General features: G+C 39.6%; 13 protein-coding genes across 13 annotated transcripts; 4 read left to right on the plus strand and 9 right to left on the minus strand.

Annotated features, from left to right (window-relative positions):
- Positions 1–29: 29 nt before the first annotated feature.
- BRETT_000191 (uncharacterized protein) lies at positions 30–1,778 on the minus strand (the record flags this gene model as incomplete). The annotated part of the gene is made up of 1 exon (XM_041278762.1): positions 30–1,778. One exon carries the CDS (start codon positions 1,776–1,778, stop codon positions 30–32), a length of 1,749 nt encoding a protein of 582 aa, XP_041134957.1.
- Positions 1,779–2,187: 409 nt separating this feature from the next.
- On the plus strand, positions 2,188–2,634 carry BRETT_000192 (uncharacterized protein; the record flags this gene model as incomplete). Its single annotated transcript, XM_041278763.1, has 1 exon — positions 2,188–2,634. One exon carries the CDS (start codon positions 2,188–2,190, stop codon positions 2,632–2,634), a length of 447 nt encoding a protein of 148 aa, XP_041134958.1.
- An 850-nt stretch (positions 2,635–3,484) lies between these two features.
- Positions 3,485–5,222, minus strand: RPL7 (60S ribosomal protein L7; the record flags this gene model as incomplete). The annotated part of the gene is made up of 3 exons (XM_041278764.1): positions 3,485–4,114; positions 4,396–4,486; positions 5,212–5,222. The coding sequence occupies 3 exons, from the start codon at positions 5,220–5,222 to the stop codon at positions 3,485–3,487; spliced, it is 732 nt and encodes a 243-aa protein (XP_041134959.1).
- Positions 5,223–5,635: 413 nt separating this feature from the next.
- BRETT_000194 (uncharacterized protein) lies at positions 5,636–6,565 on the plus strand (the record flags this gene model as incomplete). Its single annotated transcript, XM_041278765.1, has 2 exons — positions 5,636–5,687; positions 5,751–6,565. 2 exons carry the CDS (start codon positions 5,636–5,638, stop codon positions 6,563–6,565), a joined length of 867 nt encoding a protein of 288 aa, XP_041134960.1.
- Positions 6,566–6,950: 385 nt separating this feature from the next.
- On the plus strand, positions 6,951–8,723 carry BRETT_000195 (uncharacterized protein; the record flags this gene model as incomplete). Its single annotated transcript, XM_041278766.1, has 1 exon — positions 6,951–8,723. The coding sequence occupies one exon, from the start codon at positions 6,951–6,953 to the stop codon at positions 8,721–8,723; it is 1,773 nt and encodes a 590-aa protein (XP_041134961.1).
- Positions 8,724–8,889: 166 nt separating this feature from the next.
- Positions 8,890–9,384, minus strand: BRETT_000196 (uncharacterized protein; the record flags this gene model as incomplete). Its single annotated transcript, XM_041278767.1, has 2 exons — positions 8,890–9,279; positions 9,361–9,384. The coding sequence occupies 2 exons, from the start codon at positions 9,382–9,384 to the stop codon at positions 8,890–8,892; spliced, it is 414 nt and encodes a 137-aa protein (XP_041134962.1).
- A 321-nt stretch (positions 9,385–9,705) lies between these two features.
- On the minus strand, positions 9,706–11,052 carry BRETT_000197 (uncharacterized protein; the record flags this gene model as incomplete). Its single annotated transcript, XM_041278768.1, has 1 exon — positions 9,706–11,052. One exon carries the CDS (start codon positions 11,050–11,052, stop codon positions 9,706–9,708), a length of 1,347 nt encoding a protein of 448 aa, XP_041134963.1.
- Positions 11,053–11,350: 298 nt separating this feature from the next.
- Positions 11,351–13,561, minus strand: BRETT_000198 (uncharacterized protein; the record flags this gene model as incomplete). The annotated part of the gene is made up of 1 exon (XM_041278769.1): positions 11,351–13,561. The coding sequence occupies one exon, from the start codon at positions 13,559–13,561 to the stop codon at positions 11,351–11,353; it is 2,211 nt and encodes a 736-aa protein (XP_041134964.1).
- A 255-nt stretch (positions 13,562–13,816) lies between these two features.
- BRETT_000199 (uncharacterized protein) lies at positions 13,817–15,364 on the minus strand (the record flags this gene model as incomplete). The annotated part of the gene is made up of 1 exon (XM_041278770.1): positions 13,817–15,364. One exon carries the CDS (start codon positions 15,362–15,364, stop codon positions 13,817–13,819), a length of 1,548 nt encoding a protein of 515 aa, XP_041134965.1.
- A 301-nt stretch (positions 15,365–15,665) lies between these two features.
- Positions 15,666–16,583, minus strand: BRETT_000200 (uncharacterized protein; the record flags this gene model as incomplete). Its single annotated transcript, XM_041278771.1, has 1 exon — positions 15,666–16,583. One exon carries the CDS (start codon positions 16,581–16,583, stop codon positions 15,666–15,668), a length of 918 nt encoding a protein of 305 aa, XP_041134966.1.
- Positions 16,584–16,914: 331 nt separating this feature from the next.
- Positions 16,915–18,402, minus strand: BRETT_000201 (uncharacterized protein; the record flags this gene model as incomplete). The annotated part of the gene is made up of 1 exon (XM_041278772.1): positions 16,915–18,402. The coding sequence occupies one exon, from the start codon at positions 18,400–18,402 to the stop codon at positions 16,915–16,917; it is 1,488 nt and encodes a 495-aa protein (XP_041134967.1).
- Positions 18,403–19,810: 1,408 nt separating this feature from the next.
- Positions 19,811–23,632, plus strand: BRETT_000202 (uncharacterized protein; the record flags this gene model as incomplete). The annotated part of the gene is made up of 1 exon (XM_041278773.1): positions 19,811–23,632. One exon carries the CDS (start codon positions 19,811–19,813, stop codon positions 23,630–23,632), a length of 3,822 nt encoding a protein of 1,273 aa, XP_041134968.1.
- Positions 23,633–23,825: 193 nt separating this feature from the next.
- BRETT_000203 (uncharacterized protein) lies at positions 23,826–24,938 on the minus strand (the record flags this gene model as incomplete). The annotated part of the gene is made up of 1 exon (XM_041278774.1): positions 23,826–24,938. One exon carries the CDS (start codon positions 24,936–24,938, stop codon positions 23,826–23,828), a length of 1,113 nt encoding a protein of 370 aa, XP_041134969.1.
- Between the last annotated feature and the right edge of the window lie 130 nt (positions 24,939–25,068).

Consider the following 25,068-nt stretch of genomic DNA (forward strand, 5'->3'; position numbering starts at 1 on the left):
GGTAAATGTACCGAACCTTAAGAGATTGCTCAACACCAAATATGATAGAAACGAACATACCATGGCTTTTTTCTTGCTGTTAATCGTTCTTCTTCGTACGCTTTTCCTTCATCTATTATATTAACTTCCTTTCTTCCTGATATAAGATCGATCTCGGCAGCGTTGAAACCGAAAAAGTAGGATCCTCTTGTGATGCGAAGATATATCTTATGACAGATGAAAGACGCCAAGATCACTATTGCCCCCAAGCAAGTTCTCAAGAAATGAGAAACGCTTTTTTCAGAAGTGACAGGTGGAGAAATCGCAACCCAAAACTGAGCCACAAGCACAATTGTGCAGAATATAAAGCCAAACCAGGCACCAAATAGACCGGTGCTAGAAATGTAGCCCAATTCGGTAATATATCTTCCCTGCACACTCATGGCTCTTCTGAAAATTATCATGGCAAGGCATATGGAGCCCCAAGTAAAGAGAGAGCTCAATCCAGAGAGTGAAAGCAACCAAACAAAAATGGCATGTGCTCCATCGCCTATTAAAGAACCATAACTAAGCAATCCGAAGGAAAGCGTGAGCAAAATGGCTGCAAGTGGTCGGCCTTTACGATCAACGTATCCGAAAATTTTAGGTGCAGATCCTCCCTGAGAGAGGGAAACCAATGTTCTTGATGCAGCGTAAATTGCAGAATTTCCCACAGAAAGAATTGACACTAAAATGACAACATTCATTATTGATGGTAGACCGGGTATCTTTGCGATCGCCAAAGCAAGAACAAGAGGCGAGCTACTCACTTGTGCTTTGGCACTCGATGAGTCCAAATCTCTTGGAACTAATCTTGGATTATTGTATGGAACCAAGAACCCAACCAAAGTTAATGTGGTGATATAGAAGAAGAGGATCCGCCAGAAAACCTGCTTTGAGGCTTTAGGAATTGACCTTCGAGGGTTGGATGCTTCAGCTGCACATAGACCACACATTTCTGTGCCACTGAAACTGAAACTAGCTGTGACAAACACGGAAAGAATTCCCTTGAAACCATTTGGTGTGAAAGGTCCCGGATCCTTCCAGTATCTGTCAAGGACAGGCTCAACTCTTGGAATGCCACCGAAAAGGATTAGCAATCCCAGAATGAGAAAGGCTATGATAGATATCACTTTGGATAAGGAGAAGACAATTTCTGCATATCCATAAATTTGGACAGGCATCATGTTGATGCTTATTATGATGATAAAAAATATCGTTATAAGCCAACCTTCTGGGATTGGCGTTTGCCAGAATCGAAATGTCATGGATGCAGCGCTCAATTCTAAAGGTAAAAGAATAAGCCATTGCATAAAATAATTCCAACCTATAGCGAATCCCCAGCTCTTATCGATGAATCTGTAAGAATAATGGGAAAATGCACCCGGAACTGGAAATGTCACTGCTAACTCTGAAAGACATTGCATCATAAAATATATCATGAAGGAGACCAAAGTGTAACAGATCAAAAGCCCAGCTGCTCCTCCAGTTGCAAGAGCCTCACCTGATCCTAAAAATAGACCTGTTCCAATACTTCCACCAATTGCAAGCATTTGTAAAGCAAATGATGAGAGATTCGGTTTCATTTCTTTTACTTCCCCTTCAGAAGGCTTGAAATCATCGAGCTTATCTTTAATCCATCTCTTAAAAGTGTTTGATGATGCCTTTTCCATTGGCTCCAAACTAGAAAGCTCGGATTTTGAAACAGATGCTGGAGATGGCATTGGAGGATTATACATATTTGGTTCTAAAGGCTGCATTATGCTTTAGTTTTTAGATGATGTTAAGCAAAATTTGATTACGAGTTGAAGCAAGGATAGATGAATTCGATAGAGGATATCAACCTATATATAGTTATCAAGGAACAGAACATTTTTACTATTACCAGTATCTAGATCAGAACACGATTAATTTTCATGGTTAGAATGTTCCGCTACCATTAAGAAAAAAAAGGGACTCAGCCTAAAACGGATTTGGCCTTAGTAATTTTTAGCTGGTGTCTTCTATAAATGGTGATGAGAAAGAAGGACAGGTCTGAAAAATCGGCAAATTTTTTTTTTTTTTTTTTTTACTTCGTAATATACATTGAAGAATAAGATGACATCAAAGCAAAGCAGAACATAGTACGCATAGAATAATCAGTTGGAATAAGTCAACTAGAAGTACAGAATGTCGTTAGCAAATTTTGATCCAAACAAGGCGGACAACCTAGAAGATGTGGAAAAGGAATTTGCAGTTAAAGCGGTGGAGCAAATGATTACGTACTGGAAGCTTTTGGGTGCAATCAAAGGTTCAAAACTCAAACTTACACCATATGACAATGAGATATTTACTGAGTTCCAGAAAGATTTCCCTGAGTATAATGGGAAGGAAGGTTTGGAACATATTTCGGAAGATCAAATGAAATCTAAGGAAAACAAGGCACGTTGGAGAGATTTCTTTAAGAAGTTCGACAAAAAGATCGAGGATTACAACTTTGGAACGCTTTTGCGTGTAAATTCGAACGATGAGTACGGCAAGGACAACTCCATTTTTGTTGTGAGGTTACAATTTTACGCCTTTGAGATCGCCAGAAACAGACTTGGCTTGAATGACTGGGTGTCTGAATCTAAGTGACAGGAATAGCTGGTAGGATTTCGCACAGCAAATAAGTATTTACATACAGACAGTAATAGCACATATGCCTTTGTCCCTGATCTATTTCATTATTTGTTAACCGAGTAATTAGCAAAGACGTCATATTATAATATAGAGCCTATATATATAGAAAAGAATATAAACTTAACTATCAAGTGAAAATAGAGAATGTTAGCAATAAGAACGAATAGGTCGTTAATAATTAAATATCCCTTATTTCAACACATCTCCTGTAATTTTTTATTCCCTCAGTCCCGAAAGATGGTGTTATAACAAACAGCATCGCCGAAGCTAGTTGATATAGTTGGAAATTATCATCACCAGGAATTAACGCAAGACGTTATAGAAAGAGACGATTAAAATAAAGGTATTCGCACGTTTGACTTACCATTTTGTTTTGGGGCCAGTTCTCAAATGAGAAAGGCTTGCACAATTTGAAATCTCAAAAAGTACAAAATTGTGAAGGTTGTGCAATCAAGATAGAAGGAAATTGATCTACTTGAAAAGCTTGTTAAATAGCGTTGAAAATTTTGGGCAGAAGAAAAATAAAATAAGAAATTATTTCCGAACCAGCTGTAGGCCAAGGAAAAAATTCAGGGCTTTGTGAAAAAATATTCAAAACAAGAAGGTAAAGTATCCATTGATCTTTATTTAACACATATTACGATCAATCCTGGGAATCTTTTTAACGAAATCCAAAACAGCGACAACCAGCAGAAATGTCACCTTTTATATTAGATAGTGTATATTAATAAAAGGTAAATCTACAGAAAAATAACAGAAAAAAGTATGTATAACCAAACAAGCAACTTTAATTCAAGCCACAAGCTTAGATCATCTTCTTAGCCAACTGGTTGATGTATTGCTCTCTGTTACCAGTAGAACCACCCTGGATGAAGTGCTGGAATCTTCTTCTAACACCCCAACCTCCGTTAGGGTTGGACAACTTGAATGGCCACAAAAAGTTGTTGGCCTGCTTGAAGTTAGGACCAACAGTGTAAATCTCGTGGATCAAATCCTCAACAGAGACGATACCGAACTTTCCGAGAGACTCCTCAATGATGGAGTTGTCGCTCAAGGCAATTCTCTGCTTGTTGACCTTACCGTAACCTCTCTTGTAGATCAATCTTCTGATGGTGGACAAGTTAGGGTAACCGAAGACAACATATGGGTCAACCAACTTCAACAACTCAAGAGTTGCCTTTGTGAGCTTGACGAAGGTAGCAGTGTTGATCTGGTTCAATCTCAACAACTGGAGGACCTTTCTTGGCTTAGGTGGAATCTTGTTCACACCCTTGATTCTGATAACCAAAATAAGGTTTGGCTCAGCCTCAACGTAGTACTTTCCTGCGGCCTTAGCGTCTCTCTTAGCCTTAATCAAAGCGTCTTCAGCATCTTGGTACTCCTGGCAGTAAGCCTCAGTTCTCTTGTAGATAGCGGCTCTCTTCTCCTTGTTAGCCTGTATTTAAAAGGAAGTCTGTTGTTAGTATAATCATCCTAATGTCAAAGATCTTCTACTTTCTTTTCTCCATTTCACAACATGCGTTCCTCTCATTTGTATCAGTCGAAAGATGGTGATTGTTATGTGACAACATTGCCGTTAGGCTAGTCGATAACGAGAATTGGTTTCATCATTCAAAAAAAAGGAGCATTCCATTTGATACAATATATTTTCCACTGCACCTCGTTCTTTCCACGTGAAATAAAGTAAAGAAAAATATTATATCATATTATACTTACGGCCTTTCTTGCCTTTCTCTCAGCGGCGATCTTCTTAAGATCCTTCTCCTGCTGCTTTTCCTTCTTGATCTGGGTTTCTGGTTTTGGAACTCTAAACGCAAATAATGAAGTTGTTAGTAATGGACTCTTTCTAAAATGAACCTAGCTATATTCCGAACTGATCGAAAAAGATCATTCAGAACAATTAAGCATATACTCAGAGGAAACAGTAGATTATTTTTTGGAAAGTAAACCTGATATCAGCAAAAGCTGGAGGAGGATTGCAAGTGTGAAAGAATAATCAAATTTATTCTTTCTTTCATCTACCTAATTTCCCATGGAATAGCTTTAATTGCAATCTCAAATTGTTAAAATTAATAAGATACGCAACAGTACCATACCCAAAGGTATGAAATAAGGCAGTATATCCAACGAAACGAAGGATTACACATATAAAAAGCCTTTCCATTTAGAGACAAGTACGAGTCGGACAACCGAATTTGTAATAGTCTCACCACCACATCCAAGCTTGCGACAAGAATGTGAAAGCACAATCCAAAAGTCTGTACAAAGTACAGCTCTGAATTTAAGTGCCCGTTTTCAAAAAGACCGGAGCTAATGCCCCAGAAATTCTGGTTAGGTACAATGAACGAGCAGTCAGCCCAAAGATTGCATCATCATCACCAATTATCCTGCTAAATTTAATGTTTGCCGAAATGTGTGTTCCTATGATTTATTCTCTACCAAGATGAATGTCGGCCCCCTTTGATAGAATATGAATCCCGTCATACCAAGTGATTTATTCTCCAATCTACCCATCCTTGACTCTATACATACGATGCGACCATCTTTACTGTTTATTTGTTGAAACTAATATGGGAATCACGAATTGTAGGATCTTTCAAGGACATGTAAGTAAGGGATAAAGCTTTAGTACGAGACTTCTTTTACAGGGTGAAAAAAAATTCATGCATTTTGAAAAATGTTTACCCTCAGGGGGAAAAAATTCGAGAGTGAGTAAAAAGAGGGTTATTTACGGGCATGTGAGGTGTGAGGTGTGAGCATTTTCACGCAACAGCTTTTTGCAGACGCGACCTTAAGTCGATTTACCAGGGTTGAAAGTTGGTTTGTGTGGCTGAAAGATGCGTGGCTGAAGCAAACAGATAAGGAAGGCCTGTTGGTTTAGCTCATTTAATAGAAATTAGTCTCTGCTACGAATTTCGTGTAACATTTATTCATATTTTTAGCGAAATTGAAGATTATGAGTGGTGGAGTCCAGGTTCAAGCCCAGAGGAGATATAATCCCAAGGAAGGTAAGTAAACAGAGTAAACATGTGCTAATGGTGATTGTGACTAACCCTCCGATAATTCCACAGATAAGGACTATAATCACGCAAGTGATAAAGAATATGTCATTTATAGGAGGAGAGCTAATGATGCAAGGTCGAAGTACTCTATGTTATCTCAAAAATCACAGAATGCATTCAAAAGAGGAGATAAAGCAGAAGCAAAGCGTTTATCCAATGAAGCAAAGCAAGTGCTGAATGAGGTAGACAAGTGGAATGCAATGGCTGCGGAATTCGTTTTTGTAGAAAATAACCGGGATTCGGATGAGAATGATATCGATCTTCATGGATTGTATGTAAAGGAAGCGGAATATATCCTTAAGCAGAGGATTATCAATGGTGTTCAAAGAAACCAGTCGAGTCTTGATTGCATTGTTGGAAAAGGTAAGCACTCGGCAGGGGGAATAGCGAAGCTCAAACCTGCAGTTGAGCAATTGTGTACTGAAGCTGGAATTCGATGCGAGATTGATCGCAAAAATACTGGGGTCCTAATTATATTTCTAGACGGCTTTCGGATCCCATCATCTTGGTCAAACATTAATCCAAATGGAATTGGTGCAATGCTCGAGAATCAGAATGTTCCTGATAGGAGGACTGGGAAATTTCATGGTCAACAGCAAGGACAACCGCTATATCAACAGCAACCCTCATATCAGCAGTCCTATCAACAGTCTTCTTATCAGCAGCCCTCTTATCAGCAGCCCTCTTATCAGCAGCCCTCTTATCAGCAGCAGCAACAACAACCGTATTATTATCAGCAGCAGCAGCAACAACAACAGCAGCAAAATGTGCCACTTCAACAGATACTCTCTCTTGTTATCAAACTTGTTCGGAGCTGCTGCTGAAAGAACTCACATATTTACATGCGGAATTGCCATTGATTACATTCAAAACTTTATATACTTTTTGTACTATTAGTCTAGTTGTTTACTGCTCTCTATTTAAATCGTCAAACAAAGTCATGTTCTTATTGGCTTCGGTTGATTCTCAGGCATTCGCTCGGTTACCGAATAATGCACGAACCACTAATCGGTAATGTGACAATACGGCTGACAGAACTTTTTTTTGGCACCCGTACAATGTCAGATTAGAAAAATCAACCGGCTCGCTATTTAGTGCTTGCTGATTACAACATTATATCGAAGGGTTTAACTAGCTGGAAATTTTAACTAAAGGCGTGCATCTTTAAATCGCATTACAAGAAGAATTACAGGGATACCAAAATCGGCCATGGATGGAACGCATGCGGATGCACTCCGCCAATTTCAGATGATATCTAACGCCTCTATTCCAGAAGAACAGCAAATAGATCTTCTTGAAGAAAACAATTGGAATGTGGAACTTGCTTTACTCTCATACAATGATCAATATCCGGATGAAGCAGCGAGAAATCTGAGAAATGAAGTTCGATCTACTGAGATTCGACGAAATGCCTCTTCGGGAAGCCAGCTGCTAAATGGCACAAACAGTAATTCTGCTAGTGGAAATATGTCAGGTGAACGGGATGCAAACGGAAGCGGGCAAAATGGTGCTAACAATGGTACAATTACTTCGGAAGCACCATCACTGTTTGGAGCAGGTGGTATGTTTTCGCGTCTAATGGGTGGAAATCGGACAGGTGCATCATCATTAGGTGATCCTGATATACCGGGTGGTTTTCCGTATACGCATGATGGATCTTCTTCACCATCCTCCTCATCTGGTGCATTTACACGCGGTGAGCCGTCTAAATTGCATCAGATGGTGAAAAGGGGGGCGAGATTTCTTCTAAACAGTGCTATTTATGCGATAGTAGTTCCATTCTATGTCATATACAAGCTCCTGGGACTTCTACTTCTGGTTCTTCTCGGATATCTTACACCCTTATTTCGTCGGCTATATCGGGGTAGGAACTATACACTAATCAGAAGCCGATTTAAGGACCCAAGCGACGTTGCTCGGTCTTTTGTGGAAGGATTTGACGTTCTTGTGTGTACAATTATGGGAGTTTCGCATTTGAATTCTCCGGACGAATCATCCACGAACAGTCAAAGTGAGCAACTTCCAAAGACACGGGATGAGAATTTGATAGAGCAACCCGGAAATATTGGAGTTGCCAAGCCGGACTTTTTGGAATGTGCATATTCCGATGCCCTTTATCTCGTTAAGAAAGAAGCCCGCTGGTTGATCGTTTACATTCACAGCACTCAGCACGAGGATACAAAGGCATTTATCCGGGATGTGCTGATTGATGAGCGGTTTATTTCATTTGTCAGGCAGCGCAAGATTCTCTGTTGGGGTGGAGATGCCTTTGAAAGCGAGGCGTACCAGGTTGCAAATCAGTTCAAAGTGAACAAGCTACCATTTTTGGGTCTTCTATGCTTAACAGTGAATGAGACACCTACTGCATCTGGAACAAGGACGTCTGCACCAATTTTATCCCTAGTTTGTAAGATTCAAGGATACACGCCGCTGGAAGAGGTTCTCTCAAGAATGAACAAGGCATATAACAAATTTAATCCAAAGGTGACTATTTTACGTGCTGAGTACGAGAGACAGTCACAAGCTCGACTAATGAAAGAGCTCCAAGATCAGGCTTATGAGAAATCCCTAAAACGAGACAGAGAAAGGCGAATTGCACGTGAAAACAAGCAGAAAGCAGAAATATTGAAGAAGCAGTGGATTCGGTGGAGAAGGTCTGTGTTAAAGTCTGAGATTACGGAGAGTGGGCAGTATGCACGGATTGCAATAAGACTTCCTGATGGTACGAGGATTCAGCATAAATTCGGAAAACAGTATCCTCTTGAGGAAATTTACGCATTCGTTGAATGCAATTATATCTCGAAGCAAGATACTTCTGGTAGCTCTGAAGCAGCTTGTGCAAAACCTCAGGATTATCATTTCAAGTATCCTTTCAAAATTGTGACAATTATGCCAAGAAGAGAGATACCGGCAGACGAAACAGCTTCAATAGAAAGCTACGATACCATTTATCCAAGCGGTAACTTGGTGGTCGAAAAGTAAGGGGACTAAGCTTTGCACTTGAACTAACGCTAATGTTTATAATGGGGTAATCGCATGGAACGAATATGGTAAATATAAGTAGTCACATCACAATTCCTACTGACAGAAAAGTCTGTTGCACCTCTATTTATTATGTAGTATACATACTTTCAGCCCTGTATCGATCCTAATTTATTTCACTTTTACCCTGAGTTTGGTGCTTCTTCTTCTTCTTCTTCTTCTTGGATCTCTTCTTCAAACCTGGAAAGCCGGCCTTTAGTACTTTAGTGTAGGAAGCCCAAAACGACTCCAATTCCTCTGGATCCACGATTGTGCTCAATTTGATCTTTGATGCTTTGTCTCGGCTTCCGTTTGTCACTCTTATTAGCACTTTATATGTATCAGCCTTATTTTCAGTTGTAGCTTGTTTCAACACGATAGGTTTCACCTCATCCTGAAGATCATCCATTGGTTCAGACTGGATCATTGATTCCGTACTTGGAAGCCTTTTCTGTGTTATATATATCGACTTTTTCCCGTCATTTTTCTCCAGGAGTTTTGTCACTTGGCTTAAAAACTGCGCCATCGTCATTCCATGTTAGTAATCGGGTTTATGTGGTATAACGCATCAAGTTCTCCTTATTATACATTAACTTACCTCCTTATGTGAAAGCCTACCCATTTCTATACTTTCGGTGCACTTAATAAATGCAGATTTCCCTACTCTATGATGATGTAACCTGTCTTATATATGCACCTGATCGTTTCCTTGGGCTCCTGTTTTTCTCTAGTTATTATTTTTTGGTCGTGCATTTTTTTTTTTCCCGCGGTTATTTTTCAAGTGATCAAAATTCAAAATTCCGCACTACAGCAAATACGTTGTCTCTCAGCATGTCAGAGGTTCAGAAACATACATTAAAGGCAAGACTCTCTTCTTATCATTAATTCATTACAAATATAAATCGGATCGAATGTTTATATACACATGCGTGTGATGTTCGTTCTAACCCTGCTTCAATTCTCTGTAGTAGTTTCGCATCTTTAGTACTGAACCAGAAGGAGCAACAAATACTGGATCCAAAGCCTCAACCAAGTTTTTCTCATCGATGGTGATCACTTTCTCATCCGGAATTGTTATCGGCCGATATCCGAACGCAGCTCCCTCTTTAATCGCCAACTTCTCATCGTATATTTGGTAGTGCTGACATGCACTAAGACCGCATAGTACGTAATTAGTATGGTAAAAGTCCGGGTACTTGCCTGGTTTATCCACTAATCCAAATGGCTCCGCCTGACAGCAACAGAGGATGTAATTTTGCAGGGCTGTGCGATTTATCACGTTCCGGTTTCCAGATATACACTCCAAAAGAGCCGCTGTTCCCCCACCCCAGTGGCTGTAACATCCGTCCACCAATTTATTGGTTCGGCCGCTTAATCCACCTTCAATTGCATATTGTCTATGGCAGAGCCATCTCAGAAGAGAATCCACGTTTATAAGTTCTGCTATTCTCGCAGGAGATTTCAAAATGCAGAGTGAGGCAATTGCACAGAAAGTGTAGCCACTATGAGCCTCATCCCCAGGATTCCCTGCAAATCCACCTTCATATGTCTGACAGCTCACAATCCAGTCCTCGACACCTTTTTTAAGCTCATCGTCTAGAATATTTAGCATGCAAGCCGTGCAAAGAGCACAGTAAACCGATCTTGTGTCTGTCTCCGAGTCCTTCGCTATGGCAAATGAGCCATCTTTGTTTTTGAGGCTCAGTAACAAATGATAAACCTTCTTTCTGTCTATTTGCGACCAGCATTCCTCATCACCCACTATTGCTAGTGTACATAACATGGCATAAGTATCAGCCAAATGGGGAGTCTGCATATATCCCCCTCCGAAGCCCTCATCCTCATCATCCTCATATAAATACGACATAGCCATCTTAATACAGTTTTGGCAAACGTCACTCTTGATTGATTGAACCCCACCTAGCAATGAAGTTGCATTTATTAACCAGTATAGTATCCAACAATGTGATGCGTCCAACACTGTCATCTGAGACGGAAGTGGCTTGTGGAGAAAAATATTCGTGTATATCAGATGACCCTTCCTATTTAAAGCCGGGAAATGTTCCGAGCCTTTCGAAAGCACATCATCGTATATTTTCTGAACTGAATCCTCCACCTCAAGCTGTTTCTCAACTGTGTCTGAAATTGGCTCTGATGGCGAAATGCCGTCTGATTCGTCCATTTGTACTAATGTATCAAAGCTCAAATTGTTGTTCTGATTCTTGTGTGCACTTAGCTCCACCAAGAATTTCAGCTTTTTAAACTGCTCTTCTAGTGACTCATCACCCATTACGCTAGCACAAGTTGAGCATTAATTATATATCCTGCAATTCCTGTAAACGATGGGAATTGAACAAGTTTTGCGATGAGCATTGAATTGACCTATATAGGTAATACTGCTCTAATCTAATACTTACTTTCTTCTCAAACATTCAATTTCCAATTTCCACCTTCATGTCGATCGTCGCGTCGCTAAACCATATCTTTCTAAGTTAGTGTTATTATTACCCGCCATCTATAAATTATAATTATACCTATACATATATTCAACCACCTTTCATCACCCAGAACTTAGCCTCAAAAATGCATTAATCCATCGGCAACAATTCTACCCGATAGTCCGTTCCTAGTGTAGCCCCAATTTCTATGCTTTCTTTGCTGTTTTGGGCTTTAACCCGTAGCACATACATGCCAGACGGAATTGAATGTTTTTGTGATCCTAAGAAAACGGTTTTGTGCTTTACATTTATCTCATCAAACATTGTTTTCATTGTATCCTTGTTAATTAGCTCAATTTCTCTGATGTAAGTAGAAAATCTCACCTTTAATACCACTTTTGAGCTTCTTCTTAGCACGAAACAGTATGCATTATTCCATGAATCATTTTGCAACTCAGATAATGTTCTTTTCTTCCTTTCCTCGAATACCCCCAACGAAGTTGAAATCCGTTTCACAGTTAAATGGTGATCACATTTCACTCTTAATCTAAATTCTTCAAGAGTATTGGAGTCGTATGTTGAACAAACAATCACGTATGATTTTCTTGGCTGAAGAGACACCGAAAAAATCTCATACCCTGGTCTATATTCTGTTGGCTGACCAGCAACCAACAGCCGTTCATCAAAGGAGGTTAAGCATTTAAATTCTGAAAAGTCGTTATCAAAAATTGCGGCATTGATGTGGATATCTTTTTGGGTAAAAATTCCAATTGTGCAATTCACAACGAATGTACCCTCATCGCAGAAGACCTCGAATTGTGGATTATTGAGATAAGTATTCTTTGTCCAGTTTCCTCCACTTTCCGTCATTGTCCACAGGCTGTCAAACTGCACTGAAAATGCATCTCTGATCGGCCTCGAGAGAAAAGCAGGAAAGTTCGAGTAGCAGTTTACACTATACACAAAAGAGTCCCCTAGATCCCTCTTTATTTCAATCACACCTGTAAGACTGCCTGTCTTTGGTAACCAGACTTTCGAGAGAATAAATCTGGTGCCATTTGAGTTGAATGTGGCTATAAGTAAACCCGAATTTGGGCCCCACACCCATTTATCTCCTTCAAACCATCTAATTGACTGTATTTTGGAGTCCAGTATTTCATCCGTATCCTTCTTTAGATGTTCCTCAACCAGAATCCATGTTTCTCTTTTTGATCCGTGTGGATTAGCCTTCACAACAAACTGAGGATTTTCAATGCAAGATTCATTATTAAATTTGTGGTTATGGGAGCCAACAAACACGACATTTATCTTGGACGTGAACAGTTTATCGGTGTTCCAATTCATGTAGAGAGTCTGGAAAAATCGGCACACCTTTGAAAAAACGTATGTGAAAGCACGTGTTTTTGGCTTGGAGGGATCCCGCAACGTAAATGTGTAATCATGATTATTCTTCTCTAATTTTTCAACGATATAATCGTGGAATGGAAGAAGATGTGTCTGCTTCATTGCATCCAAGCTGAGTTCGCCCGTTCCTAATGCCACCAATGCTGTGTGTTTGTTTACATAAGCATCAAATATCTGATTCATCTTCTCTTCTGTCAGCTTGTTGATCGATATATATTCAGGAACAAATCCCGAGAGCAGATAGCAGTCATTTGCAAAGTTAGAGCCGGAAAACAATTGTGGAACTTGGCAATTGTAAATCTGTAGAAAAGCTTTCTCAATCAGTGCCGGCCACTTTAAATTTGGATTCGTAATGGATCTTACTTGGCCAATAGAAGTTGAAGAGTCTACGATACAACTTCTCCTTGTACCATTAAAGTAAAATACAACCAAAAATGTTCCTCCTGAGCAATTCTGGATTAAACTGCTTACAAATTGGTCTGGATTCATGTAGTAAATGAGAGATTGAAGAGCGCAGACAAACGAACAGGTAGGAAATGTGCCCTGGCAAAGTTCAAATGCTCCCTTTATATCCCTTATGTCAACAAGAGCTAAATTTCCCACACTTTCCATATGATCAAAGCTACCAATTTGCTCATAGTATGGATAATAATACCGGCCATTCGCTTTTGAACTAAGCCATAGTGTCTTCTCGTTTAAGGTCAAAGCATGCTGTTTCTCCTTACCTCCGGCTTTACAGTCTTGATATAGCTTGATGAGAAGTTCGCATAAATTTCCAAGTCTCTTCTTATCTTCTTTGGGGAGACCTTTCACGTATGGGCTTATCAATTGATTAGAAAGCTTGCCTAGCACTGACTTCAGTTGAAGAGTAATGTCTTGGTTTCCTTTGCAATATCCAAGAATAATCCGATGGTACTCTCTGTCAATGGCTGGAAGTTCATGCTGCGAGTTATTCATTAGCGTGAAAGAATGTTGAGCAGAGTTTAGCCTTCATAAAAAATCCACGATAGCACGAGGAAAAGTGTATTTTCAGATTTGTTGAAAGGAAAGTTAGATGCATCAAAAAAATTAAAATTGAAAGTTGAAAAAGTACAATAATAAAAGCGAAAATAGATGGGCCGTTTAAACCTTAAGGCGCGGAATAGATGATTCACTACAAAAAGAAAAACTCAAATATTTATCGACTCCGAAACATTTATTTTATATACCAATTCAAACGGTACCTCTTCCAAAAAAGAACTGAACGGAGTTCTTTACAATACCTCCTTTGCTCTTCTTCGGCAGGTTTTTCTTGGATTTGATAAGTTTGGAGCCATCCTTAAGCTTGGTGAAACCAGAGTTTATCGTTTTACCTGTTTCATCTTCTCCGGATGACACTGTACCTGATTCAATTAGGCATTTCTTCAATATCTCACCCACACCATTTGCATCATCCTCAAACTTCAAATCCTCTGGGTTGAAATGCAAGCTGGAAAGACCATTACCAACATCTAACTCGTCGGGTATTTGTCTTCCTAGTAAAGATTCAATTTCCTTTCTTGTGTATGGAACAACACCAACAGTACTTCCTTGGTCATCTCTCGAGCCGTTTTCTCTCAATGCTCTAATTGCAGCAGCTGTGCTCATGTATGTAATTTTCACCCAGCCCTCACCTACAAAAATTGGATAGTTTTTCATCCTCATTATAGGATCCCTGACTGTATTAGTTTTTTCATTAGATGAACCGATGACACTTGATCCGGCAAATAGTTTTTTTCCTTTCTGAGATGTATCGCTACCCTTCTCCCTCTCCAATTGCTCGTTCATTATAATCATCGGGAGAACGTACTTTGTTCTGGCAGCTCCATTTTCAGCATTATCGAAATCTTCCACGATCGTACCGAATTTTGCAAAATGCTCTACTATCAAGTCAAAGTTTGAGTCCTGAAATCCGTACACGATCACCGCACACTCTTTGAAACGTTCATAATCTTCTTTCGATCTACCATTGACACTTTTGTTGCTTATTTTAGCATTAAATGCGCCGTTGGGCTCCGATTCGGACGCTTTATCTTTAAGTTCAGCAGACGTACTATCACTGTAAACAAACGGAAGGTTTTGCCGCTTTTCTGATTTTTCTTTCGCCACTGGTGTCACTACCCTGCTTCTTGAATACCTGTTAAATGCATTCATGTAGTCGTTGGGCCTATCTGTAAGGTTTAAAAAGTCTGGATTGTCAATCACTAGTCCATCCTCTAACTCATTCTCAACAGGACCGTTTAAATCCAAAAGCGATTTCTTAGGTGGCATGTCCACGTTTTTATATTCGTCGTCCCATCTCTTTTTGTTCTTCTCAACAGATGTATTCTTTCTGGCTCTAAATGGTAATGCTGCAATTTTTCCTTTCTCCTCTTCTAACGATTCATTTTCCGTCTTATGGACACGTTTTATTAGTTTTGTCGGTATCTCTCTTCTTTTTATATACACACCCTCTTTGTCCTCTAAGTCCATACCTTCGTTATTGGTATCGGGCCGCTGTGGATTACCATTAAATGCAGTTGAATTTTGTGCTTGTGTATAACCATTTATTTTCACGCCTTCGTTTGAGAGCCACTTGGGGTTCTCCATCTTTAATGAGTATTTAGAAAGCAAAGAATTCTGCTGAATTCCAATATCATATTGTTGCTGCTGCTGCTGTTGTTGCTGCTGTTGCTGCTGTTGTTGTTGTTGTTGTGATTGTAAAAAACTACCTTGATTTTGAAACGAAGTTTGCGAAAACATTCTCAAATTCGGATAGATGCTTTCTTTAGCTCCCGATACACAAGATGTTATCCACAATATAACTATATTCCCTATATTTCGCTATATACTCTGAATACGACAAGCCATGTCATTCCACCTCAAACGATGTATTTTTTTTGTTTCGTAGTGAGACTTTTTTTTTACTTTGTTTTTTTTATTTTTCATGTATACAGATCACCCGTTGTGGAAGGTGCTTGCTGAAATGTGCACTAAACTTTATATATGCAGTTGACACTTTCCAAATTATTTCATTAAGCCGCATTCTACCTAAGGCATGACATCACAAAAACCTTCCGGCAAAGTATCCAATAAGATTTCCTACAGTCGCACCCACATAAGTTCCCACAAGTAATGTGATTGGCCAGGCCTGCCAAGGTCTATCCCAATCTAAAGGAATAGGAATAACTCCCAACCAGCATCCAACCATTGCACCAACCGCCATCATATAAATCTGATTTTTGTAAAACTTATCCACCTGGAAGGTAAGCAAGTTCACCCAACAGTAATGAAAATCGGATGATGCCACTCTGTATGTGCATAAAAGTGGGAAAGTAGCGATTATTGAGATGTGAAGGGCAAGTAAGAACGTTAAGGATGTGTATGAACTTATTGGTGCGCCAAACAATATGAGGACAATATATATTGGAACAGATGCTAGTATGCTAATAAAGAACGCAAACAATATACCCAAGATATCGCCATTGTCCATGGAAATATGCGTATTTTTGCGGGACTCGGTTATTTTCTTGCTGTTAACATTCTTCGTCTTCTGTTTTAATTTCCATCTGCTCCGCTTCATATTCACAGTAAGGGCAATTCCATAAAAGGAGAAGCACTGTAAGATGATTAATATAATCAATGTTCTTTTCATCCTTCCATAAATATCGCCCTTTGCATCGGCCGGTCCAAACGAAAAATAAAGAATAGGTAGTAGATGTATCGGCAACGATGCAATTGAAGGCTCTGGAGTGAAGATCGAAGGCTTTGGAGTATCTGTAACATTCCTGTGTGGCCCTCTTCCAGTTTTACCCTTAAATCCCTCACCCAAGAATCCTCCAACGTCCGAATTATCATCACTTGAATCGTTTTTTTCAACAGGTTCATTGGCGACTGTTACCAGCTCCGAGTTTGACCCTGGTCCCGAACCATATTCTTTCCTTTTACTGGAAAATGACACTTTTTTACCCTTCTTCTGCATTTCCAATCTGTGTTCTTGATCAGAAGCACGTTTAATGATGAAAATAACCAATGTTCCAAATGTGTCCACGTTTCATGTGTGGGCTTTATTGAGGTTCTTTCTTCGGTATTTTTTTTTTTTTTTTTTTTAACACAGTGCTGTTATTTTGCACTATGGTATTTTTAAGTCGCGTTCCTACTCCATTCGGATTTTCACACCAAAGAAACGCATCACTTCGGCCGATCGGAAGTACTACCATCACAATTATATTTACACGTGGCATTAAATACCGGATCCTTCACTAATATGCAATCATCCGGCAAGTAAATAAATATATATATATGCACCAAAGTTAAGCGTTTTTTTCGTCCTTTGGCTGCATACTCGTACTTTTAGCGGTCTTACTACCAAAAGCTTCATTTGGACCAAGCGAAGAGTCAAAGTTCTTCATTCTATTGACACTAAAGTACTTTTCAAAGAAGTTCAATTCATCGTAGTCAATAATATCCTCAGGCCGTTTGCAAATAACCATCCAGTTAGTTCCCAAGTATGCTCTTTTCTCTTTCGTTATTTCCAAGCCCGCATCATCAACTATCTCCCCTATGTCCAAGTTCCATCTGCATCCCCACTTATCAGAGTGTCTCTGCGCATCCTTATCCAATTTCTTGTTCACCAAGTCCCATGAAGAGCGTCCATGTTCAAGAAGAATGATTCTTCCTCCCTGTTTAAGGAGTGCTTTCATGTTCTTTAATGACTGCACTGGATCTTTCTCTGAGCATAATCCAAACGTCTCCACAATTGTATCGTATTTGAATGGTTCATTCTTGTCTCCTGCCGAAGAAATCTTCTTTAAATCTTCAGCCTTGCCTACCACAAATTTCACCTTTGAGAAGTCCGGCCACCTCTTTTTGAATTTTTCATATGCCTTTTTCATCATCTCCTTCGATGGATCCAAGAAAGTATACGATGTTACCAGTGCCGGATTCATCCATTTACAGTTTCTCCCCGTTCCAGATGCCACCTCCAAGACATCACCTTTACACTGTCTCATGACCCACTTTCTTTTTCTACCCATACCCATCATCAATTCCTCTCTTCCAACTTGCCTGTCGTATTTTTCTGCTATTTTATCGTAAAATCCGGATAAATCCCGTGAAGGAAGAACGGAACGATCCAACCGGCGATCAATGACTCCCTCGATATCCTCAGGTTCGGGATCGAACTTTCCTAATGCCTGTTTTTCTTCTTCAGTTTGGCACTTCTTCAATTTCTCGTCGTAAATGTCCTTCAACTTATGGTATGCATCCAATTTCTCTTGGTCTCTGGTTCGAACCAAATCCCCAGAAAGTTCCCTCACTCGCAACCTCTCCCATTCAGAGATAAATCCCTCCTTGTCTCTCTTATCCAAAATGGCCTTCTTCTCTGTTTCTTTTGAGTATAGCTTCTTGAAGTAATACATTCCATACACAAGAAATACACCATATATGGCAACATACCATTTGGTCGCTTTCTTATTAAATTTGTGCGTCGAAGCTATTGCTCCCCATTTTTTAATTAGAGAACCAGATTTGGTAGCTTTGTCAACTTTTACTTTATCTTCCTCATCATCCAATTCCTGCTGACTTCTAATTCTTCTTTTCCCCTGCTTGTAATCGTAAGTTACAGCCTTGGAACGGCTTTTCTTCATAGCATTCCAGCTACTGTATCTCAATGACTGATATGTGACATTTCCGCCAAGTTTATATTGAATGAAGTGATTTCGATATAAAGCCGGCACTAAAAAAGTATGCCTAATTATTCCACAGCCCCGCCGAACCCCAACCCCAAATCCAGCCGGCATGTCTTGTAAAATCTGACAATTCGTAAGAACAAATTAAGTAGACGTAAGATGTTGTTCAAGAAAATATATGGGAAATAAATTGAAATAACATTTTTCACACATCGATTCATTTATTTAAAGCTTCTCGATGTTTAGTTAATTTCTTGATTTACAAAATAAATCAGATTGAAATAAATGGAGTCACATCCCTACATACGAATAGTAAGAAAAATGACACGCCGACAATAATGAGAATGAACACACTGAGTCTCGAGATTAAGCGAAGAAAGGATGATACGAAGGACACCAGATCAACAAAAAATCATTTTATTATCCTGAATCAGGACACACCGATGTATCTTGATTTATTCCTATCGTGATAAACGCCGGAAATTTTGTATCAGATAGGCGTCCGCTCTAATGGTTGCAGCCACTTCCCACCAAGGAATTTTCAAAAATACTATCTCAGCCATTATCTTATCTTTTTCCGTTGGACATCTTAGAATTTTTTTTTCTTTCCTTCCGAACTGCATTATTCGGACCCCCGTGGTTACGAAAACGGTGAACGAGATACCGTATAAAAAAGCTTTCTCCGGGGCGCTAAGCAACGCCCTTACCCCAATAGTATGTTCAGCCACACATACGGAACCCATTTTTTTATTTTCATCACTCATCTCGCGGGCCACTTACTTCCTTGGCAATGCTCAAGCACCGATGATTCATTGTGCGGCCATGAGGAAAAAAACATATTTAGTTAGTGTTTGCGAAATAAATCCACCAGTCATTTCACCCCCATTTTCCTGAGTTTTGATACATATTTTACTTCTATTTACCTTTATATTCTGACCTTTTTTTCATCGCCGGATCTGCCTCTAAGGTACATTTTATTCAGCACGTTATTATGTAGCATTGTTATTATTATTCCCCAGCCTAATTCTTCTGTAAATATTTCATACATCTGTCCCCTTCCCTATGTTAACGGACTTTACTCCAGCATCCCTCATTTTAGCTCTCTATTTTCCTTTTTTTTTTTTTTCGCAAATTTCCGTTCCCATTCTTTTATTCTTTTTAGGTCCATCAATCCTACACTCGCTCCATCTCCATAGTTGATTTCACACTAGTGTTTTCTTTTTAGCTCCTTCAACTTGAAATTGGTCTGCTCCTTTTATTAGCTCTACATACGAAAGGCGAAGAGAGTATACAAGGAAACAGAAAGTCAGGCAATTAATCACAGCTCTCCTTTACCGCTTTTTTCGTTTAAAAAAAAAAAAAAAAAAAGAGCGCTCTCGTTGTTGTTGTTGTTGTTAGTCAGTTTTAATTGCAACATTAACTGGACCTCAGTACATATTCCTAGAACTGGTTATTATTTCATTCCTGGCTTTTTCTCCCTTTTTTCTTCCTTTCTTTCCTTCCTTTATCTTATAACCTAATGAATTCGGACGGTGTGAACCAAATTGTTGGCTCTTTGCAAGTCATCTATAACCCCCGATCATCAAATGATGATCGTCATAAAGCTGAGCAATTTCTAGAGAAAATCAAGCAAATACCTGAATCTCCATTCTGGGGCTATCAGTTGGCTCTTCCAGATAATAAATACGACTATGTTGTTAGGCACTACGGTCTTAATCTTTTGCTCGACGCCATTACAAAAGATTACTTCACGTGGGACCTTGAAAAGAAACTTGCTGTTCGCCATTGGGTTGTTGAACTTGCCAGCAAAGCATCACCTCAGGATCCCCACTATATGAAAGAGAAAGTCGCGTTTCTTTGGGTTGAAGTTGCCAAGAGATGCTGGGGTCAGTGCCTAGTCAAAATGGACACATCATCAAAACCTGTTGGAAAAAGTAAGGATGATGGTATATCTTCCAACCACACGGATGGAAAGCTTGAGTCAGCAGATACTGCCAAGCAGGCCAAGGACTACTCTGAGCAGGAAAAACAGGAATCCTGGTCTTCCATGGATTCGAACTTGTTGGAATTGTGGAACCACGGAAATGTCACCAAGGAGCTCACGCTGATAATCTTCAGGACATTGTTTGAGGATGTGTATCTTCTTGATGACCCTATTGTGTCACAAAGAAGTAACGTTCTCTCTTCCCTTTGCCCTGAAGTTGTTACTTCTGAGGAAGTTCTACTTATGAAATACGAGCCAAACGAGCCACTTAGAATGTTTGCAGCCTCCCAGGAGGGTTGGCTCGTCCGCTGGTGTCAATTATTGGATCAATGCATTGATTTTCTTCTTGAAAACAGTGCGACACAATCAAATCCCGATCTCCGTTCAAAATGCAGCACGTACACATCGTTTGCGACCAAGATTCTAGAAGTGTTTAAAACAAGTCTTTACTGGATTTTGCCTGTGGCGTTTAGGCAGGTTGGAATTTTGGCAAAGCTTAGTTCACTTTTGAAAGTTGGTAACGTCAAGATACAGACCCTTTCGATCGATTGTTTCCAGGTTCTTTTTACGAGATCGTACTCAGAAGAGGAAGATTTTAATGAAATAATTGGCTCTATATTCAGCACGGATGGCCTAGCGATGTTGTTCAAACTCTACAAATCGATAAATTTGAATCCGGATGATATAGATGAAATCAGGTACACCTTATTGAAGAAGCTCGTTGAAATGATTGTTGGTCTAAGTGAATACTTACAAGCAACCTCCGGCTCTCAGAGCTTTGCACTCCCGAAAAATGTGGATATAGTTAATTATTACAAGTTGGTGCTTGAAACAACCAAGCATGAATCATTGGTAGTTTCTGGTCTTTCTCTTCAGTTTTGGTGCTCTGTCTTGAGAATCGACGAGCTATCCGCAAAGCATGATTTTGAGCAAGTCATGCCCGAATTACTTGAAGTCAGTGCCAATCACCTAATTAATTATGCTGATTATGATCCTGACTGCGTTGCAAACAAATATCTTGAAATAGATTTCGAGAATCAGCCCGAGCACACCACTTTTTTGACTAATTACCACAAGCTTAACGATGACATTGTGCGAATAATCGTCTGTAAGAAGCCAAAGGAAGGACTCCAATGGTTGGCCAATAGATTGAATCAGTTTTATTCGTCATCCTTGGGAGTAGAATCTCTTAATAATAATAGTTTGACCTACAAGGATAAAGGATCGGAGCCTTTTATATGGGGCTATGCTCAGCTAGTTACAATAGAGGCTTGTGTTCGTGGTATTTCACGTTGGCTCATCTGGTATACCGGATCTAATTTCGATGATGAGAAGGCCTTTTTGATCCATGAGGTGGATGATCTCTGTAAAACACTTCTTACCATTGAAATCAAGGATCCCGTTCTTCTCAGAAAGCAAATTCAGACTCTCGTGCAATTCACACCCCTTTTGAAGGATGTCTCGGGTACTATGTTCAAAGTTTTGGAAAAGGTTATGACATCCTGCACATTTGAATATCCAGATAACGCTGATGATGATGAGAGAGAGTTGATTAGAGACTTGCGCACATCTGGAGGAACTGAGTTGAACAGACTAGCTTATTTGATGCCAGAATCATTGAAAAGCATTTTGCCTCAACTTGAGGAGGCAATTGCCGGTATTCTACAATCTGGAAAGTTGAGTCAGCATGAGTCTGTGGCATTTAAATCGTTCCTGTTGGTTGTGTCTCAAAGATCATCTATTGACAACAAGGCCGAACGATTCAGTCGTATAGTTGATCCAGAACTTCTGGCATGGTCTGATCCAGCAACAGAAAAAGGATTGCTGGAATTACATTGGTTCATGGAAAGACTCGGAATTGTGAAAATTGCAAAGTATTTCCAATCGAGGGGAATAACTGCAAACACGAATTTACTTGAGGCACCGATGGATGAGCCTGGAAGACAGTTGAAGAATGAATTGAAAGAGCAGTGGTCATCCATATTCCCTATCAGAGCCACTCGTATTTTTATTCAATATTCAATCGAGAAACTTGATCACCGTTCAACCACATACAAAGATCTCTTGAAACTTTGGAAGCCTCGTGTGAAGCCAATCTTACCTCATATTCTTCAGCTTATATACCAGATTCAGGCATACCACAATCCAGCCAATTGGGCCGATCTTCCAAGCGAAGTTCAAAGCTTTGTGAAATATAGTTGTATGGAGAGATTCTGGCAGCAAGGAGTTTCTATCCAGTCCAAGGAATCGTTTATGGATGAAAGTGTGAAAGCTATGCACACATTGCGAGACTTTGCAGACAGTGTTGGCCACATAGTAAGGTATACCAGAGAATACGCATATTTAACGATCAGCTCAATATCAGAGTTAGAGGAAACTCTGTATGAAATTCCAAACTCTGCTTCTCTGCTTTGGAAAGCTCTTACTGGAGAATCTGTGGGAATAACTCTACATTCCTGGAGGCATATGCTTAATCTGGTCATTAGGAATGTGATTAAGAACTGCCCTTTGAATTACATCGATACGTTTATGGCCGAGTTAATTCCTCAGATGTTGAATACCATAGATAGTCTTTTAATGAGTCGCTGGAATATTGTTTACAGGAAAGGTCTCCAGCTTGAAGGCAACGAGTCTGATGCACAGCTCAGTGAGGAAATGATGGAAGAGCACATGTTAAGACAATTGACGGCCGTTGTTGACAGAATGCTTATTGACTTGGTTGGACAGCAATCACCTTCAAACTTAAAAGAGAGACAATTAAGGACGCGGAAGCTGATATTTGGCAATTTGGTGTTACTTGCACCCTTGCTTACACTTCTTTGTCACATCATAGAGATTAAAGACACGCGTTGTTCATTTAATGCGATATTAATACTCAAGCACATGCTTCCGGATCTAATTGCCTTGGAAGATTCCGAAGTCGATAAGTTCATGAGTGAAAACCTTATACACACTTTGCTAACAGTTTTAACCGACAAATTTTTTGCGGATGTGCATCCGGAAGCTGCATATGCACTCACAATTTTGTACATGGGTTTGCGGTACAAATCATCGTATCCGGCAGTTGTCTTGCAACAGATATTGAACTTGGAAACAAAGGAGTTACAACAGTTTGAAGCTCTTTTAGCTGATTGCAAGAAATTGAGGCAGAGAAGAAACTGCTTCTTAGAATTAATCTCGAACTCTCAAAAGAAGATAAATGGGGAGACGGGAGATGATGAGGAGGCTAAGAGAAGAGAAAGAAGGAAGAGGTTGGATGCTTCGCGCAGAAGCAAACGTAATACTAATGGAGGAAGTCTAATGGATGATCCATTTTCTGAAAATAACGCTTTAAGTACGTTATTTGGGGACGAATGAAGCATTTCCCTCAACGAGGTTACTATGTATGTATTTTGTGCAAGGTGTGCGGTTCTTAGTTAGGCATCGCACCTTTTGCAGTAATTTTATCTTTCTTCGTTGTCGTTACTTTTCGTTTTTTGCATTCTCCATATACATTATAAATTCAAATGAAATCGAAGAAAACAAGATGAGCTTTAATCCGATTCAGCTTTCAATGGTCTGTACTCTCTGTAGTTATTTCACCACTGTCGCCCCATATTCCTTTTAAGGTGTATTCAGCTGATTTCTGTAAGTCATCATCCCAGTCACCGTAAATGTTTTTAAAAAATGCTATAAAACTGTCTTTGGAAAACTCAGTAAGCGCTCTCCTTCCCAAACCATATATGAGAAGACTGTTATCGGCATTGACCGCTGTTGACACTTTCCGGCGTCTACCATTGTTTGCATTCTTTTTCTTCGACCGTTCATCCTTCGTAGTCGAAATTTGTATATATTCCTGCTGTGTCATCAAGGAGATGAATTGGGAAATTGTCAAATTCCCTAAGATATCTATTGGCTTCGTCTCCTGGAAATGCAAATTAAAATTCACGTCTAAAACATTAAGCAAATCCGCCTGCGAAATGTTGTTGTTATGTAGTAGTATCACTGATAAGATCATTAACTTGAACCCCTTCTGAATGGCTTCCGTCGCAGGCTTTACCTCTGCCTTGCCAAAAGTGGTAACTTGTCCTTTTTCTGTTGCAAGATTCAGTCTAAGATCATCAATTGAGTTTAACCGTCCAGTGTATTGTTTAAAAAATTTATATGTCCGTTCCTTCATTCGCTCAGAGAGTTTATTAACCATGATGTACTCTTCGTTTGAGTTTCTTGTTTCCTCTCGATTTGAGGCCAGTGGTACAAGATACATGGCAAATGTTGGTCGAAGAATGTTATTCACACGAATTAAAATATCCCTTTTAAATTGGATTCCTGTACCCTTCTCTCCTTCCGTCTCTAGAACCTTGGATATAAAGTTTTTATTGAGTATCTGGTATTTGTTCTCCAACCCTAAGATAGCTCTTACAAATGAAAATGCAAGTTCGTCCATTCGACCTGATTCATTTCTCAATTGCGATGGCATCCCATATTCTGGTGTTGTTTCCTCATTTGTGCTGCTTCCAACATTTGATATTTCAATACCCTCTGACTCATCTTCACCCTCTCTCGAAGAAGTAGCACGTATTTTCCGGTGTTTTCTATGTCTATGATCTCTCAAATCATATATACTATCTTCATCTGTATAATCCTCATCCTGTGGTATACCTGAAGAACTTCTAGTACTCATTTCCGCCTTTTTTTAACGTATTTATACTGGTGAACTCAATTTGACTTAGGATATGGGTGCTGCCCTTTAAATAGAGACTAGATAATCGGAAAGTTAGTTCATTCGATATTTCTAATATCTTATGCTGTGA

Source organism: Brettanomyces bruxellensis, chromosome 3, assembly GCF_011074885.1.
Source record: "Brettanomyces bruxellensis chromosome 3, complete sequence".
In the NCBI taxonomy this organism is placed as follows: domain Eukaryota; kingdom Fungi; phylum Ascomycota; class Pichiomycetes; order Pichiales; family Pichiaceae; genus Brettanomyces; species Brettanomyces bruxellensis.